Here is a 19,506-nt window from a genome sequence, read left to right on the forward strand (position 1 = left end):
CGAGGTGTTCATGCGCCCCGAAACCGCTTTAGACCGAGGTTTGTTTAATTTTTTCACTATCAGAAGGAAAGCGGAGAAATTATTAAACTACATCCGATCATAATGTTAAATGAATTGTATAGAAGCAAAATAGATCCCAAGTAACATCAATTTATAGCATTTGATCACAGCAAGTACCGAATCTGTATCAGTTCATGTGTTTTATTTCAATAGTTGAGTTGACGTGGTTTGAGATCCACTATATCAAGTTAAAGTCATACAAAAACAGGATTAATTCAGACTCCCGCATTTTAAGAAGAGGATCCTGCTAAACTAATCTAAATTTACTTTCTGGGAATTTCAAAAAGGGGAAAAATGAAACCGTGTCAACAATAGCTATCTAGAAAATTCTAATTATTTTTGTATTTGTTTTGTTTAATTGACATTCCTTTTGCTTCCACAGTTTCTTTTTGCAGATGTGTGAATCTGCATGTCCACCTCTTGTGCAGACATATTAATACTAATCACCGAGGAGTGACACACAAATATTACAGCACATATTCATGTGTTTGTACATTAAAGGCAATTAAAACAGTTTCAATAACGATATGGACCCCTAACCACAGAACCTTTATTTATTTAAGAAAGTAGTCAAACCAGCGGGTAGCTCTGCATGTTTTGTGCTGGATGCACTTCCTGGTACAATCCTTCGTTTACAGTAAACACCACTATACTAAAGGTTACTAAAAAAATGAATGCCAAAGATTGGGAGAAAATATCTCAAACTTCAGTTTTAATTGCACTTTAGATGCTAATATTACCATTTTTTTTTAATATTTATATATATATAAAAAAAGCAATAACAACAAAGTGAATCTGGGTCCTTTGCGCCTCTGACAGTCAGTGGTAACTTAAACAGTGTGCCAATCTTTTACTCTTACTATCCAGTGAATGTCCATAGTAACACATGTAATATTCACAGTTTCACTTACGTTAATATGAGTGATCTTAAGTGACAGCTTGGTAAAATGAAGCTGAACAAGTACGTTTTTGTCGTCCTGCATCATCAAACAAACCCATTTTTAAAATCAGAAGAAAAAAACAGTTTAATGTAGAAAAATCTAAAGTATAAATGTCCTTGCTATTCCTAAAATGATGCGTATTTGATAGGATTTCTGATAAAACATATATTTGAAATTGATTCGTTTCACGAAGAGTTTTGTTTTTGTTTTGTTTTTTATAAATACAAAAAAAACAACACTTGGAAAAAAAAAATCAGGCACTTTGATCTCAATATTCATCTGAGAGCATTTTTGGTGACTTTAAAACTTGCAGTTGTCATTAAAGGCTACAGTGACACCTGAACGAGGCTCCCTTTACATTAATTTAAAAACACTATGGCAATACTATCCAAGATAACAGAGTTCAGTGCGGGAATGAAATCATTTCCACGTCCTTTGTAGATCACAAGGAAAAGCCGCATCAGTCCTCTCGGCCTCTAAAGCTCAGTTGCGGGACCCCATTCCATATCGTCCGCATCGTCAAATTCATCCTCAGAGCTGTCGCTGCCCTGGATCTGTGTGCGTCTGAACTGGACTGCTTGGTGGTGATGAGCGAGCCTGTACGGGAGAAGAACAGACGGGTCAAAAATCAGCGCACAGCCTCGGTCTGGCGTTACTCCATGAACCCCACAAACCCGCAGACGGCTCAAGAAGACTTACACGATGAATTGTGGGGCTTTCTTTTCCTCATCTCTGGGCTCTTCCTCTCCCGAGCGAGCCTGTAACAGAGGATATAAAACAGTGACTTCTCACAATTATTTAGTCTTAAGAGATGGATTTTAAAATCCACATAAGCCTTTCCAAACCAGTTAATACACTGAGGATTTTTCCTAGTCTCTGTATTCATGATGATAAATAGGCTGTAAACCTCTTGAAAAACAGTAACCACACTTATATATCTTTATACTGAATTTAAAATGAGGTTGTTATATGTGTGCCAATTCGGCACCGCCTCCATAGCCAGGAAGAATTTTTGATAAGGTTCCAAAAATGAGGGGGAAAAAAAGAAAATTATTAAAAAGGTGTGAATTTAATTTAGGAGCTTTGCATTTAAAAAGTTGGAAATAAAACAGACTACAAATTTTCATAACTTTCTCCTTGAAAACACCTCCAGAACTTTGAGTCGTTTGTGTCAACTAAATATAGTCACGTTCTTTTAAACAAGAAGTAGACAAACAAGAAAAACCAATGAACCTTGAGTTTTTTGGGTTTTTTAAAGGATGCAACACCTTCAGTTAAGAAAACCTGAGGGAATTTTGTAATCGATTACAGATTATTTAAAGGAAACAAATGCTCAGCTCTGGAAATTCATCATTCACCACAGCATGTCATCTGACCAGGCCTGTATTATTATTATTTCCTTTTATCCTCTGAACTTGTCTGAATACTGTATTACTCAGATGTATTAATATACATTGCACAATTTAATAAATCCCAAGACACATTCTTAGGAACAAAAAAATCCAAAACAAAATAAAACATTGGCACACTCTGGATGATGTTTGTTTGTTTTGTTTTTTTAATTAATGACTTTTTAAAACTAAATCGGTCTAGTCTTAGTTGACGTCCTTAAATGCCCCTCATTTTAAATTCAAGTTAAACTCGAGTAAAAGCTAGAAGTAATACTTAATTTTGTTTTATTGTTTCAAAAATTAAATTAATCTTTTGTTATCAAAACTGTTTGTTGTTAAGTGAAGGACTGAAACACAGCTGGTTTTAAATAAAAGGATTAAAAAAAAAAAAGAACTGGTATCCAGTAACTGTTTTAATGAGGGCACAAACCTGCTCTAATCGGTCTTCGATAGCAGACAGGCTGGCGTGTTGGGAGCTCTCCGGCTCCTCCTCTGTGTATGAAGGCTCGTTCACTGAGTACTGACTTGTGGGGTCAGGGGCTCTAAAATCTGGCGGTCCTTCAGACGGAGCGGCGTGTGAAGCTACATCAAGAGCGCTGAAATCTGAGTCTGTAAAACTGCGATGAGAGGCATCTTCCTCCTCGGCATCGCTCTGCGGCGGGCTGTAATTCGCCTGACGAGGTGACCTGGGTTCAGGTACGTGCATTATTGGCGGGACTTCTCTGACTCTGTACGCGTCATCGCTTTCCTCGGGTTCTATAGAGGGGCTGTGGTGTTCAAACGCTGGCTCGGATGATCGAGCTAAAGCAGCTCCAGCTACCCTGGAGCCCCCAGGGACCTTGGCTGTATTCTGACCAGGGTAAGCCTCCTCGAGTTCCTCGTTGTCAGTGTAGGCGTCGTCTGTGAAGCCCTCTCCATCGGTGTCCTCCAGGTCACTAGCAGCACTGAGGTAGTCAGTCTGGTTCTGGTCCAAAGCATCCAAATCTTGTTCTCCACCACTCTCCAACTGTGCAGACAGAGAAATCAAACAGCTTTAGTGTTTAACTAACTTTACAATAAATAATCAATGGAAAAAATATTAATAAAAACAGTTTGCTTTGTAAAATATGGTAAATGGCCTGTATTTGTATAGCGCTTTACTAGTCTCTAAGGACCCCAAAGCACTTTACACAACCAGTCATCCACCCATTCACACACATTGGTGGCAAGCTACATTGTATGCCACAGCTGCCCTGGGGCGCACTGACAGAGGCGAGGCTGCCGGACACTGGCGCCACCGGGCCCTCTGACCACCACCAGTAGGCAACGGGTGAAGTGTCTTGCCCAAGGACACAACGACCGAGACTGTCCAAGCCGGGGCTCGAACCGGCAACCTTCCGATTACAAGGCGAACTCCCAACTCTTGAGCCACGATCGCCCATAAAATATATCACCACTATGTGCAACTCTGTATTAAAGATTTACTCTTCAGCTGCCAACAGGAGAGTTTTCACTTTTGTCATCTTTCTGAGGCATTTTGAAATGTGACAAGATAAAAAGGGGAGAAACTGCGGGTGCTCATATGATACCATAACCTGCTTTATTCTAATTTTTGACTCTAACGAAACCGTAAAGTAAGAAGTGAACTTCAGAAAAAGGCATAAAACTACAGACCATAAACTCATGAGGAAAGTGTTTACACAGGTTAGCAGTCAGAGAAGCCAGATGGTAATTTTCTCACAGAGTTCAATAGAACTGCATGTCTTTTTGCAGCTTGTGTACCCCAGCAAAGATGGTCTGTCCATCTTTTATGTACAGTCTTTGGGACCACGCAGAGTGCTATGCTTCATTTGTGTTGCATTATATTTGTTTTTGTAGCAGAGAATTTTTTTAAAGCTGGTTCAATCACACCAGCATCACAAACTCATCATCATAAGCTTTTTTTTTTTTTTTTTTTTTTTAAATTAAAGGTGCAATTTTTGTTTTTCTTTTTGCAGATTTCTAGAATTTCACGTTGGCTCAGTTTTTGGTCAATAACGAACTGTAGTTCAAACTACTCTGTTTCTTGTGGCTTAATATCCGTGTAAATTAACTAATAATCAGGTTTATGGATCATTTGAGCCACACAGCACTTGGATTAATAAACAGAAAGATGTAAAACTACATCATGAGAGTCGGTGTTCTCATTAGATTGTTATAAAGTTTATATAAAAAGGTTAAATGCAAAATATTCAGGTGTGTTTACTAGGTTTAGCTTTTTGTCAGCTGCAGAAAGAGAAAGGCAACTATATCAGAATTAAAGCAATAAATTAAGAAAAAAAAAAACAACCCAAAAAACACCACATTGATCTGTATATAAAATAATATCTCATAATCGCTTTAGTGTACAGATGTGTGAGTGAAGAGAAGCTGTGTGTTGTACCGTGACTTCAGACACCCAGACGGGTTTGGTCTGCTCATGGCGAATCTTATTCTTTAGACTTTCATACCAAGAGTGGGAGCTGGGATCCAGGTCCACTCGAGCTGAAGGGGGATAAACAAAAAAATAAATCAAAAGAAGTAAACATTTTAAACTTGTACCAGCAGACAGAGAAAAATTAATTTCCTCATAGATGTACTGGAAAAAGCTTTAAGTGTTAAAATTACCTGAGAAAAGGTGGCTGCAGTGTTTTCTCATTTTGATGGCCTGTGAGTAAAGGCGTCTGGAGCTCTTGCTGGAGTTGGGGCTGTACCTCTGCCTCATGGTCTTGACATCCTTGCGGTTGTGAGGGTCTAAGAACAAAACCATCGGGTGGTACTGGATGTAGTTGAGCCTTTCCACTGCAGTGGGAGTGATATCCAGCAGAGGGTGCTTATCCTGGGAAGAGAGAGGGAAAAAAAAATCAAAGAGGAAATACCAAACAGACACAGAAAACAGGACTGTAAACATAAATTTAATGTTACTGCTCACCTTCTCTGCTATTCTCCTCACAGTGTCCAATTTAATAACTGTGGAGCCGCCATCTGCACTTCCACTGCGAGGAACCATCTCTGTAGAAATATAACAACACCCCCAAAATATTTAATATAAATAGAAGATGAGGAGAATAAGTGAAAAAGGAGGGAAATAATACTGAAGAATAAAATAGGGGTATCAAAACTGCGCAAAACAAACCAACCTGCCACTTCATAATCATCAGGCATCTCTCGTGCCAGCTTCTCCATGGCAATGTCATTAAGAGGTCCCAGAATAACAATAGGCCGCTTGAAATTAGCTGGAGAAAAACCAGTAAACGTTGTTAAACCTGGACCTTTATGCATGAAACAAAGTATCTGTGTGAGCATATGAGGAAAAAAAATAAATGCCAACCTTCTCTGAGCAGGACTCTCTCATAAGCTGGGAATTTGCCCTGAATGGTGAGCTGCAGCAGGTCTTCGCGACTCCGTCGCATATTCTTCTCGTTCTTCTTATTCCCTCGGAGCCCCCGTAGTTTCCAGAATTCGGCTCTCGGTCCGGATGCCTGCCTCTCTCCGGTCGCCCGCTGTGCCTTCTCGATGCTGGCCATCTTCTCTGCCCTGCAGGAAAAGACGGCAGATGCAAAAACTGAAACAGTCCTCATGGAAGCAAAGAGATCTTCATCTGCTCATCGTCTCCTTTCTCCTTACTTGATCTGATTTGGGATAGTGCCCTTGTCCATCTCGTGCAGGTCATTCCCCATGCGGATAGCCAACCAGTTGCCTATCTTGCCACGATGCATTGTGTCCACCACTCTGAACACCTCTCCTCTGGTGAAGCCCAGACCAATGGGGTTATCGGGGTCATGGTCAAAATGTGTACGGATGTAGAAGTTGTCTCCCAGGTTGGACTTGAGAATCTTTTTGTAAACTGAAGATAGATGAAATAAGATTTTGTGACTTGTGACACAACTCAACAGAAGTAATCTCGGTGTCATATTAAGGTTTTGCTCTTCACTTACTGTCCATCTTATGCTGGGTGGAGATTTCCACCCGTTCTCCTGTCCTGAGCTCAAGGAGGAAGTTGGCAGCTTCTTCTCGTGTGAAATGGCCAAAATCAACTTTATTAACCTGAAAAAAAAAAAGAAGAAGAACAGGGATGAACTTGGACTCTGATTGGTCTTTTTCTGTCATATTTAAAATATTTTAAAAAATGGACAGATGTAAATGCTCCTAGATGTAAATGTACATCTAGGAGCATAAGGTTTTGGACAGTGGTACATATTATGGTAATTTTTACTCGGTACATATGACATGGATACTACTACTACTAATAATAATAATAATAATAATACAACAACAACAGTCCAAAAAAAACAAAAAAACAAAAACAAAAAAAAACTAATAAAGAAATGCAAATGAGCATAAACATCTCATTTAAGCTAAAGAGTTTTTCTAAACTGGACAAGACGCTGTTAATCTATGCCGCCATAACCACTTCAATATAAGGTGTGCAAACAAAGGTCACCTGCATGATCTGGTCTCCCTCCTTCATCCCGTGTTCATACGCAGGGCTGTGTGGCTGGACTCCACCTACAAAGATCCCAACATCGTTGCCTCCCACGAGTCTAACACCCAAACTGCTCTCCTTTATAAATGACACTGTCTTCACATCTGAGCTGTACCTGAGGGGAAACCGAAGGAATCAGATTACTGTTGCTATGACGCTAAGACACGGGGCAACGCTTTAAGCAAATGCGGCACTCACCCTGGAATAGATGATGGGTATGAATCTGGAGGCAGGGAATAGAGGGGCTCTTCTTCAGGTTTGGCTGGAAGAAATGCAGAGATGGTTAGACGCCTAAAAGATGTCAACTCATAAGATGTCAAAAAAATAAAATAGAAGAAAAGCACAAAAATATCTTAATGCCCAAAAAAGGTTTGTTTATTTCAACCCACAGATTGAAAACTTATTTATGATAATCATGCTAAACATCCTGAGCCTTACAGTAGACGGGCGGGTTGTTCTTGACTGAAATCCCAGACCTGATGGTGCCGTTTCCATTTGCAGCACGAGGAGCACTTTGAGGTGGAGAAAACAGAAATCAGTAATATTGGTTAGTTAAGAGAAAACACATTACGGGCTGCCATATTTTAATGAATTAATTCCTGATGTACCTGCGGTGACTGTTCCCCCGCTCAGAGCTGCCAGACCTCCTAAGATGTGAAAGCTCATCTGACTCAGAGGAATCTGGTTTTAAAAAAAAAATGAAAAACTTTAAGCAGGGAGACTTCAGTTTGTGAGGATTTTCTTTGGTTGTGGTGCTCTAATGCTTTTATCTAAAACAGAGAGGAGAGGTTGAAGATGAAGCAAAAAAGTAATCAGCTGACCATCTGGAGGCGGTCTAGTGGGCGACGGGGCTCGATGAGGAGGCTCCTGCTTTACAGGCACTGAAGTAGGCACTCTGAGAGAAGAATGGGGGAAAACTGAATTAAATTTCAGCCGTCATCTTGTTAAATGTTCCCTAAACATACGATGAGAAATGCAAAAGCCATAAATTGACGGTCAAGTTAGTGCATGTTAGTTATATCGAAATCTCATGTGGTTTTCTAACTCGGCAGTTTGAATATTGTGTGATGCAATCACTGCAGGAAGTCATGTAATGAGCCCCCGTGTGCACAAAGCACGTTACTATCAGGCAACAGTTGTGTTTGTGGTAAGCATAAAAACCTGTCGGACATCCTCTCAGTGTGATTTCCCACAGTTCACAGTGAAGCTGTAACTTGCATTTCTCATATTTTTACTTTCTCTTTCTACAGTTGCAGCTTTAAATTATTTCTAGCCTGTGCAAAAGTCTCGTATCACCCCTCATTTCATGACATTTTTCTTGGAAAATGGTTGAGGTAATTTACTGAAATGTGCAAACATACATGGAAATACAGTAAATAAGGCAAAAATTTGAAAATTGGTTCTTTGCATTGCACTAGCTCTGGATGCTTCATAGGTCAGTGTTAAGTGGCTTAACAAATCAAAACCTTCCTCTGAAAATGGTCAGGTACAAGGACTGGACTGAAAAATCTTCAGAAAGACTAGAGAAGCGCTCAAGACTGCTTAAAAAACTACAAATAGAAAGCTCAAGACTTTTGCACAATATAGCGGCGTTAATCATCATATTCAACTTTTGTGAATATAAATATTATTATATTAAAATGTTGTCAGAGGTGCATCAATGCTAACAATGCTTCTGTTGATATGTGGTTGCTTAGCAACATGAAGAAATATCTGGTACAGATAAGCTTCAGGGGCCTAAGACATACCTGTATGTCGAGTTTGGTTGCAGAATTCCTGATCACGTAGGAGTTCATACTCAAACAGACATGTGTGGTGTTTTATATTAGGATAGTAAACAAACAAAATAAAATAATATTAATTTGTAAAGAGTCGGCTGCAGTGTTTATTTTTAGAAGCAATGACCCAGTTTATTAAACTGAGTGGTTTCATGTAGGAACCATTTTCCTTCTGAAAAACAAGGGAAGCTGTAGGTACCGAAGGAAGTGACATTAATGACATTAAAGCACGATCCCCTCATCATGCGTGCTTCCTTCTGACACAGTGATGTGGTCAGTGGGTGTAGCTCCCTTAGAGAGAAATCAGTTCCTATATGAAATTGATCTGATCTTCTTTTTCCTTTTTGTGAGTAACCAGATGATGATTTCTGGGAAGTTTTTCAAGTGCATCTTTTGCCATGTTGAGCAAAACAAGGCAAACGGCATTAAGTTCCATTATAATCAAAAGAGGGTGGATATAAAAAAAAAAAAAAATAGGTGTTGAAGCATGAAGCACTTGAGGCACGACTCAATGCGTTTGATGAGATGGTCAAAGTGGAAGGGGTCTCTCACCTGTATCTATTTCTGACTGCTGAGTTTTTACTGCCGGTGGATTCCCTCCTGGGGACTGGCGCATAACTGGCCTCTGATTCAGAGTCGGAATTCGCTGTGGAGATCAATAAGTCAAGACTGTCATTATGGAAAGTTTTATTATTTGTTAGATGACTCATGCGTCCTTTTAGATTCCAGGCACCAAATATGAACTCCCACTGCTCACTACAAAACACACACACACACACACACACACACACACACACACACACACACACACACACCTTTCTGTGGTGGATTGCTGGCAGTGATCCATTTTGGTGGTTCCACCTCTGGCTGCAGGGAAACATCTGGCAGGACCCTGGAAGAGAAGAGAGGGAGGTGGGAGTGAGGGAGGAGGAAGACAACAAATCTCAGTTACGTTTGGCGAGGGGGACCAGTGGCTAATATGACGATTATTGATGAGAGGATGAGACTAAAATATTGAATATTCACCTTATTCTGTTTGAGGGAAGCTCTCTCTTTGGCGGTAAACTGCTTTGTGACTGATTGAAATTAACCACTCTATTAAGTTTAGCTATTAGCTACTTGATTGTGATGCTCACTGTGAGATTCAAACATGCTGTATAACACATGCACACTACGCAAAAATTTGAAAGACTTGATTTGAGTCTTAGGGAATTATTCTACAGATGATTGTTGTTGCTTCAGCAACGAGTGTCCTATGTTTAATCAACACTTCAGCCACATATAGGAGAGGACATGTTCAGTTTTATTTTATTGGTCAACAAAATTAAAGCACAGATTCTGTACACAGTCAAAAACAGAAAATCAGACAAAATAAAAAGAAATTTCAAAATGAGACAAAGCACAAAATGAAAATCAAATTTAAAACAACTCAAAGAGCAAAGGTTAGGTAGTTTAAGATTAAAAATAAAAATATATATGATTAACTAAGTTTAACAACCAGAGAGCCACAGAGTCTGCTCAGTTTCCAGTCCGTGAGATCTTGTTGGGTTTCAGGTAGGTGTGGGGGTTTCATGTGTACCTGTATCTGCTGAGAGAGTCCTGACTGTATGTGGTGCTACGCCTCTGAGGAGGCTCAGAGAAGCCATCCGACTCGGAGTCAGAATCTGAGGAGAAAGAAAAGTGTTTATAGATTAATTTTATTAATTTTATTTTTAAAATTTAAACAGTAAACAACATATTTACTTCTGATTAATCTGCAGCATTTCCATTGTGTGTTTAAGTTCCTCAAATCTCCACAATTCAAAATCCAGTATCTTTAATGCTCATGTGTGGAATAACATTTGTACAACTGTTTTCAGATACTACAGTTTCTTTATTACCCAACATTATTTATGATTATTGCAACTGTTGTCTCTCCTTTCTTGGAAAATGTTTTGATCTCAATGAGACGATTGAATGAAGAGTTATACATAATGTTTTTTACCTTTATGCTTTGATCTACTTACTTATAAATAATGCTTTCAAAAATATTTACATGAATATTATTTTTTAGCCATCATTTTATTCTATATTTTAAGTGTATTGCAATAATCATCCCTCAGCCTCTGCAGTGTTACATGCATTCACACGTGCACTGCTGGATTAATCCTCTTTTACTCTTACTTACTTTACTTCTTCTACATTCATTCACTTACAAGCCATCTTATGTTTTCATGTGCATCTTTCATATTCTGCTCTGGCCTTAGCTTCACCTGACTGCTGACACGTGGTCATAAGCAAACATTTAAAGATCAAGTAAATATTTTCAAGGAGGTGTGAGACAAAGTCCGGGACGTGTACATCACAAGGAGACTGGATTGTTTGCTTGTTTTTGTGCAGACCTGGAGGCGGGCCTCTCACAGGTGAGTTGACCCTCCTTGGTGGATCTTGGCGAACAACGATGGGGGAAGATACCCGGCCTGTGTAACGATCAGGCAGAACTCTGCAGAGACAAGAAAGGGTTGGGGGCATGAATGAATAATTGTTTACCAAAATAACTGATGATGCTGGTGCAAATTATGGCTTCTGTTTTTGAATATTTCTGTGCAAGTGATCTTGGTGCTTTTGTTGTTTATTCCTGGAACTGGATAAAGAAATGTCCGTACTTGTATCTACTGTCCAGACGAGGGCCATCTCTACGTGGGGGTGGGGAACCTTCGGGGTCAGAGTCTGACTCCGACACCGGCCTGCGAGGGCGTGAGGAAGTGGAGGAGGCAGAGGCGGGTGCAGTCCAGTTGTGAGCAACAGGAGAGGATTTGGGGTTGGGGAGGGTGGAGACTCCTGACAGAGATCTGCTCAAAGAGTAAAAGCAAAAATAATGTCTCATACAGTTTTAACTGCATTTAATATGTAGTAACATATGTAGATATACTTTAAAAAAATAAACCTAGGTCATTTTAATGAAACCAAATAAATCATATCATCCGTGTGAACTGACTTGTATTTGTTGGTTTGGTCCAGGCTGTCCCTGTCCCTCTCTCTCCTGACTGGAGGAGGAGGAGATGCACTGTGGTCGGACTCAGATTCAGACGGAGCTGAATAAACAATAATCAACAGTTAGAAAACTAATTATAGGACTTTGGCTATAAATATTTTTTTCCAAGAAAACCAGCAAATCAGTGCTGGTTTGAGTACAAGCATCTTTGTGCTTCTGCACAAAAAAATAAATAAAATAAAATAAAGTAATTCTCTGCAGGACTGACCTCGGCGAGGAGCGTAGGCTTTTACAGGTGGCCGGGATAAGGTGGAGCGCACAGGCGATTGATCCCGAGACTTTGGCAGTGGAGGTTCAGCTTTTGTTCTGTGTGAGAAATAAAAGATTTCTTCAGTGCTTTTAGATCAAATCCAATAGAGGATTAACGTTTTTTTGTGCATTACGTCGATGGACTTGGTTTTTACTAGGCGGGGTGACAGGGTAAAGTCTGTACCTGCGTGTCCGCCTCTCCTTGGCGGTTGGACGTGACCTGTGGGCTGGAACGTCCTCATCAATGTCTGAAATTTCTGATGGGACACAGTAACAGAAAATTTATTAACAGGATAACCTACTTTTCAAGTTATATAGGGGGTGTTTGCAAGATAGTCTTGAATTAATTAATCTGAGCCTGTAGCCCAAAAAAGTTCTACATTTAAAGGGATTTGACTGTAGCAAGCATGAGGGACATTACAGGATTAGACCGACTTTACAGGACTTTGATTTCACCCATGAAATGAGTAGTAGCAATTTGACATCATCCAGCATCAACCAGAAGCTGCTTCACCGTTTTGATTTCTCCACCTTTCCCCTCTGTTTGATTCCCTTACCATCCAGCTCTGAGCTGCTGTCTTTGCGACGTTCATAATCGCTGTTCTGGGGGCTGTCCTCCACCTCTGGGATGCTGACCAGGAATCTACGGTCATCCCTGAGGACCATCATGGTCAGTTTGCCTCTACTCTTCTCTACCAGGTGCTTGGTCTCCAGCAGGGATAGGTTCTCTGTTGTCATGCCATTGATCTGCTCACAGATAAAAATTTGATTAAGACAAACTGAAGATTAATAATGAAATATTCCAGTCCTGTAGAATAGTTGTAGCTTAAAAATACTCCAAGACAAGTGAAATATTACCTTGAGAATGAGGTCACCCTCCTGCAGGGTGCCTTCCCTTGCAGCTAGGCCAGTTTCTGTCATGTGCTTGATAAAGATCTGACTGCCCAGTTTCAGTCCATACTCTGCAGAAAAATAAAGCCAGAAATACTGAAATAAGCACTTTAAAAAAGATGAGCTGAGCAGATTATTTTTGTCTAAAAAGCTTTGCTTCTTCACAAACATAAAAGGTTTCCCTTCGCTCTCATTCCTGAAATCTTACCATCTGTGGTTTTCTTTTTAATCAAAGTAGTTCTGATGGGTTTTTCTGAAACATTTTTGAGCGGCAGCCTCTTGTACCCTGATGAAATCAATGGCGCCGCGTTTGCAAGCCCGTTGCGTTCGGGTGTGGGGCTTCGGCGTGTGTAACGGTCGGTGCGATAACGGTCATCAGCACGATAGCGGTCATCGTCACGGTAGCGGCTGGAGTCCATGTTGTCACTCCCATCAGAGTGGCGTCGTTGCCGTCTCGGAGGGTCCGCATCCAGCAGGTTGGAGTGCGAGGCTGCCCGAGTCGGTCTGGTGGATGAGGGTGCTGGGATCTGGATCTTACGAGGACGTTTCACTGTCTGGGAAAGACGCAGAAGACAGCCCATCAGAAAGAAACCCAAGATTGGAAGCCACTTGGCACAAATTAAATAAGGCTCGGTGCACACTTACTATGTTTGCAGTCTTGCCGCAAGACTTCAGGGTCTGAATGGTGTAGTTAGAATGGACGTTGTCCATAGGTTCTCCATTGACCATGACAATTTGGTCTTTGGTGCTGCAGAAGTACAAGTATACACAGGCAGCCAGGTGTTCATTCAACAGTCAAATCTTAAAGAGGTCTCTACACTCATTAAAAGAAAAAGGCCTCCAACTTACAACAGTCGTCCCATGGCTGGTCCATTTGGCAGCACATCTGACACCAGAATTGACGTGTCCCCATCGGGCTGCGGCTTGTCCCTGCCTCCTGATATTGCAAAACCAAATCCTAGTTTGGAATCCTGCCATTTTGAAAGAACAAGAAAAAAACTGAGACTGAGAGAAAAATGATGGTCAGTAAAGAGTGCAGGGAAGTAGGTGGGTGGATGAGCATGAGTGGGAGATACAGTAGAGAGATAGGAGGAGGAAAGAACACATTCCAGTGTCGCCAACAATGAGGCAGGACAGCGAAGAGCTGGCTGGTGCCGTGGGGTGCAGCAGGGTGTGTCATTGAATTCCTGACGGAGCCTGTGCTGTGAAACTAAGAGGACTTGAACACAGTCCCTCAGAAACCACAACGAAACACATTTTCCACATGTGTATTTGTTTAGCCACACACTAGAATCTCCATGTTAAACTTAATTTAGCCTACTGATTATTTCATGTTGATTAAACAACTGGAAAAGTAAAACACACTAGCAGTTTCACCGTAACACCTCACATATATATCTCTCAAGTATTCAATTAAAAAACAAAACAAACAAACAAACAAAAAAATCACTTACTTTGTTTAGTGTTATTGTATGTTGCTCCCATATTGTTATCTCCTCCATGCCTGGTTTCTGGGGGGGAAAAATACAATAAGAAAAATAATCTTTTTTATAGCAATTGACAATTTCAATTTGACAATATTAAATCATGATTAATTAACTCATATAATCGACATATAGTCCAGGTCCTTACAGAGAGGACAGCTGAGCCTGAGTGGAAGACAGAATGTGCCAATAAGTGAACCTGATCTCAACATGCTCTCACCTGTCGCAATCCTGCCTGACCAGTATGGAGGAGGGGCTACTTGGTATGTGTGTGCATGTTTTTACCACCTTTACACCACAGACTACAACCAACAATTGGAAAAATTAATATATAACTATAAGAATTGAGCAAAATGCAATGGGATCCTTTAACACAGTCCATGCTGACATTATCAAGTTACAATATTTAGCTTATTGTTTCAAAGAAGAGCTTTCCATCCTGGCATCTGAGATAAGGAACAAGTGGCAGACATGGCTGTTTGGCCGAGTACCTGGGGATGAACGAAACTGTAGAGCAACTGGTGACAAGGAACTATTAGATTCTTCTGGGAGGGATTTATATCAGTGACAAAAGACGACCTTTGACTTACAGGAACATGGTAACATGCCTAACGTGATTTACATTTTTTTGGAAAAACAAGCCAACACTGCAGCCTGGCCGTGGACTATATTTCACACACCGAGGAAGATGCTTGCTAAGCTACAGCCAGAACGAGTAAAGCCTGATACTCAAGTCAGACACACAGTGGTGTAGTGTTGCTTAGACTTAGAGTTTGTTTAAACACTGAACAGGGCACACAACAAGTACAAGGCCCTGATGCACATTAGTGCTTGAAGTACAGCAACATCAGTCGAATACCCAACGTCCAGTCACACCCAAACACATAACCTAATTATACAACCTCAATTTGCTGACTCTGACTGTTTAGTTTTTCAAATTAGGTTACACAAAAAAAACAACTACAAAAATAAAATCTCACAAATGATCACCACGAAAACCTTAAACTTGCAGGTGTACAATGTCTAACCTGGGAACAGCAGGCCTCTTGTTTGACTTGGTTAATCATAAACTGGAGAAGGTAAAAAAACAAAACAAAATACAAGTACTGACATTAGTATTCAAACAAAAGCTGGTCATGACTTTTTCTGATTTGATGATAAGGTAGACTGAAACAGCAGCTTAAGTAGTTATGTTTTTTTTTCTTTTTTAAATCTGCTGTAGATTTGTTGCATTTATAGATTTAAAGCTGTAAGCAACACAGAAAGGTCACTTAAGTGTGCCAGTTTTCAAACAAGGCAGCTTTTTTGTGAGAAGTCCTTGAATAGGCTTGATGAGTAGTTGGGAGTATATGCCTTTATGGAAATCACACCAGTAACAAAGTATACAAAACAACTTAATGTAGAAGGACACTGAGCTGCCGGGAAGGTCTACGCTCACAGAGCTCATTTACAGCTCACTGACTTTACAACCAGTTAAAATTTAACTTTGGATTTAGGTCACGATGTCGGAGCAATGAGATGCATGTGAAACTGCAGATAAAGATTACTTTTATGATGTTTTCATCGTTATAGATCAGAGAAAGAAGAGATGTAAATATGAGCATCGTCCATATTCCAAAAGAAAATTGATTATTTACAAAAACAAACGACAGCCGACAGTGATTTGCTATCTGCTAATAAACGCCTGATCCAAGACTGCCGAGCCTGCAGCTGCACTCCTTTAGGACACTCCTCCATCTTCAGGTCATCATTTTTCCAGCTTCAAACAACATTAATCTAAGGGAGCTGATGCACATCACTAATGACTTGTGTCCTTACATTTCTGTAAATCTTTAACAGTTATGCTTTTTCACACTAAAGGGAAGCATAACTAAGTCCATAAATGCTTCTTCTTTTTTTTCCTCTGCACTTACCATGTGATCTTTGAACCTGACTTCCATTTCCTACTGGGATTTCTACCCTGAACAAAACACCTGCTGCCTCCAGCGCTCAGCGAACAGCCAGCTCTTTATATCCCATATGGAGCCGGCAACAGAAAAACAATCACAGATCCAGTAATCTCAGGTTACTTCGCCCGCCAGTGAGCTCTGCATGGATGGTGGCTGAAACTAGATCCTCGTGCTGAAATTGGTTGTAATATGACCAGCTGGGGTGATTCTCTCACACCAGGCAGAGAGACTGAAAGACCTCACCTGGAAAGCGCTCCTCCCCTTTGGGTCTTTGCCCACTCTAGAGTCATTCTCTAGTGTCCTTTAATAAACATGGCTTTTAAGGTGGATCTGCCCTGCCTTAAACCCACCAGAACTGGGGAGAACTGGGAAGCACCTTAAATATGTCAGGTAGGGGAATCACTCCCTTGCGTTTTTGTATAGCTTTGAACATTCAGGCTAAGAACTAGAAAGCTCAAAGTTTTTTCATTTCAAAATATAATTTAGCTCTAAATAAGAGACAGTCACTGATTGGTCGGGAGTTTTTAAGGGTGTGTTCACATGACTGTTAATGTTATTGCACATACAGTAATTGAAATCAGTCTATTATTTCATCTAAAATATCAATTATGGTTAAATAAATTAGACTGAAATTAAGAAAGAGTTTGTTTGTTTTCACAAACCACTTCTCAGGGCAGTAAAAAAAAAATTAATTCCTCTATGTGGGAAAAACCTTGTTTCAGTAGAATTTTGCAATTCAAATCTCTGCATATTTTATGCAAAGTTTTAGACACGTCTCCCTCAACACGTCATATCTCTGGATCCAGGAACAAACAATCTTCCTATTCTCTTTTTACAAAATAATTATTTTAGATGCTGGTGGACGACTGAGACTAAAATATATTAATACTACTGTAAGGTTTAGGCTTAGTTTCAAAATCAAAAGACCTTAAGAGGTTTAAACTAATTATAAGAAAAGGTCTAAATACAAACAGTTAAAGGGGGAAAAATATGTCTCTAAAAGCTACTTGTGGTCAGACGTTCCAATTAAGACACAAAATTGTAAATGTGTGTTACAAAAAGGACTCCTCCTCATAAATAAAAATAAACAATGACATGACAAGTCTGTTCTGTCAGTTATGGCTCTATCACAGCAGCTTTCACAGGATTGTATGGGAAGAATCATAGATTCGTATGATATGATGGTGGCTATCTACATTTCTAACCCTCTCCATGTTAATCTGTCCACAATAAAACAGGAAGAAATTTAAGGAGGTCCCTTAGGAGTAAGCTTCCTGAGAAGATCATACCAAGAGCATGACGCGTACTTCTGAAAGAGGCGAAAGAGAGCACAATGATAAAAAGCACATCAGAACCAATGTTCAGTTTGTCCACTACAAGAAAAGCCCTAATAAAGAGCAGCTTTTTTTCCCCTCCAAACTGTGAAGAATAACAGAAGGAGCCTCAGGGTTCAGGCCTTCTTTTTATACCTTTGGGGTGGGCTTGGTGAAGGAGCAAAAAAAATTGTGTCACAAGGAAATCAGCGACAGAGGGATTAAAGTAGAAGAAAAACGATGCTTTAATGTTCAGAATCTTTGACCTTACTGAGATGACCTAACGAGGCCCGTTCTATAAATATATCCCAGATTCTTTGAAGTGAAAATTAATTCCTTCTTACACCGAACTGTGGAAAAAAGCCTGCTATGGAGCACACGTAGATAAACAAAGGTTTTACAAGTCACTAAATTAACAAGCTCACTTACTTTTTGCCAAGTTGAACTGTCACTGAGTCAGTGTGTTCAATAAAGAATAAATTTTCCACAACTTTGACACATTTGATGAGCAAGACATGAAGAAATTCTGATTTAAAACACTTCACAAACCTTTTCTTTAACTGTAAATTGAAACCTTTCAACTAACTGTTCAACAAAAATAAAGAAATAAAAATAAAATTCTGTGGGTTCAAATAAAGCATGATATTTAACAGAGAGCACTGGAAGAGTGGAGTTCTCTTAAAGCTGATGTTAATGTAAAGCTGCTTGGTTACTGTGATAGAAAAAGGAACTACAGACTAATAAAATAACTACTATCCATTCACTTACGGGCACCACCAGCAGTGGCGGAGGCTCCGGAGGCACAGAGCCCAAGTGCTTCAGTCGTTTGAGTCGCTCTGTCAACTTCATAATGATAACAGTGCTGACCCACTCATTCACAGACACCAAAATCTCCAGCTGTCTGCAAATCTGTTAATAATCCTGTGTCTGTGTCTCAGTCACACATGGTCACTGATGCAGGTCTGCAAGCCTCTTCACGACAAACATTAATTTGCCATAAAAAGAAAATAAAACTAAGAAAAACAGAAGTTTAAAATTAAAAATAAATAAAAGTAGCAACTGTCATCCCTCTGCTTCCAATGGAGAAGTCATGTGAAGATCGCTCCATAGGTCCGTCTGCCCAATAGTTTCCTTCGTGACAGGCTCATAAAGTCAAACAGGTCCACTTGCTCCCGCTGTCAGTGGTATGTGTGCGTCTTACTTTCCCACAAGGCAGGAGCAGATCCCAGGCTACTGGCTGAGTTTCTGTCCGCTCGGTGCCATGGTTACATCGGAGGAATGAGAACACTGGCCTGTTAATAATTGACGGGGTGTTTGCAGCACTATGGATCTTCCAGCTTCGTGTAAGTGTCCTGATGTGCCTACACAGGCTGTTTCCCGGGATCAGGAAATGGCAACAGAGAGACCGATGTTATCTCTGTTCCATGGTTAACATTTACATATGCCCCACAGCATGGGCGTGTTGTAGCCTTTTTCCCCCCTTTTTTTTTTTAGTGTTCAGTGTGACATGTACCCAAATCATTGAGGAGGAAGAGGGACAAAGAGGAGGTGAAGCTACTAGAAAACACTAACCAACAGCTTATTACTTCCTAAATCCCTCATCCACAGATCAGTGTCTGTATTATAAGACTTGAGAAACAAAACAGATGTTAGATGCAAACTTGGGTTCAGCCAGGTGGAATAGCCGGCATGAGGTCAGCGAGAGCACCAGGTGTGAATTATTAATTGATCTTAATAAACAGACTTCTACGGTTGCTAAAAAAACAAACAGGTAGCAAAGGTGAAACCATTCATAGTAGGTAAATATTCACTCATTCACGCCGAGGACTGCAGTGTGCTCGGCAGCAGGATATTCTGTTTGTTTTGCTTTCATAGACAGGCCACTCCTGTTGGCTATTCAATATGCAAACTACTGACTATCGATTCCAGGTCA

The 19,506-nt window shown here is 40.2% G+C and overlaps 1 protein-coding gene across 1 annotated transcript; it reads right to left on the bottom strand.

Moving 5' to 3' along the window:
* Positions 1 to 1,473: 1,473 nt before the first annotated feature.
* tjp3 (tight junction protein 3) lies at positions 1,474 to 18,519 on the bottom strand. The gene is made up of 30 exons (XM_063466713.1): positions 18,342 to 18,519; positions 14,282 to 14,338; positions 13,677 to 13,798; positions 13,473 to 13,575; positions 13,036 to 13,381; positions 12,795 to 12,898; positions 12,494 to 12,683; positions 12,121 to 12,193; positions 11,896 to 11,993; positions 11,631 to 11,727; positions 11,299 to 11,484; positions 11,035 to 11,135; positions 10,233 to 10,317; positions 9,469 to 9,545; positions 9,206 to 9,299; positions 7,697 to 7,770; positions 7,484 to 7,556; positions 7,314 to 7,387; positions 7,074 to 7,137; positions 6,834 to 6,990; positions 6,328 to 6,436; positions 6,017 to 6,236; positions 5,721 to 5,926; positions 5,530 to 5,625; positions 5,322 to 5,401; positions 5,018 to 5,228; positions 4,794 to 4,894; positions 2,823 to 3,398; positions 1,701 to 1,759; positions 1,474 to 1,598 (listed from the first exon to the last, which is right to left on the bottom strand). The coding sequence occupies exons 1-30, from the start codon at positions 18,420 to 18,422 to the stop codon at positions 1,478 to 1,480; spliced, it is 4,035 nt and encodes a 1,344-aa protein (XP_063322783.1). The 5' UTR covers positions 18,423 to 18,519; the 3' UTR covers positions 1,474 to 1,477.
* Positions 18,520 to 19,506: the final 987 nt, after the last annotated feature.

Source organism: Pelmatolapia mariae, linkage group LG23, assembly GCF_036321145.2.
Source record: "Pelmatolapia mariae isolate MD_Pm_ZW linkage group LG23, Pm_UMD_F_2, whole genome shotgun sequence".
Classification (NCBI taxonomy): Eukaryota; Metazoa; Chordata; class Actinopteri; order Cichliformes; family Cichlidae; genus Pelmatolapia; species Pelmatolapia mariae.

Excerpts from the sequence above, each read along its gene's own strand:
- tjp3 (XM_063466713.1), bottom strand. The coding sequence starts at position 18,422 with ATGAAGTTGACAGAGCGACTCAAACGACTGAAGCACTTGGGCTCTGTG. Across the intron at positions 11,136-11,298 it reads CGTCTGGACAGTAGATACAA|AGTTCTGCCTGATCGTTACA; the intron begins GTACGGACATTT and ends TTGTCTCTGCAG. Across the intron at positions 9,546-10,232 it reads GACTCTCTCAGCAGATACAG|GGTCCTGCCAGATGTTTCCC; the intron begins GTACACATGAAA and ends CTTCTCTTCCAG.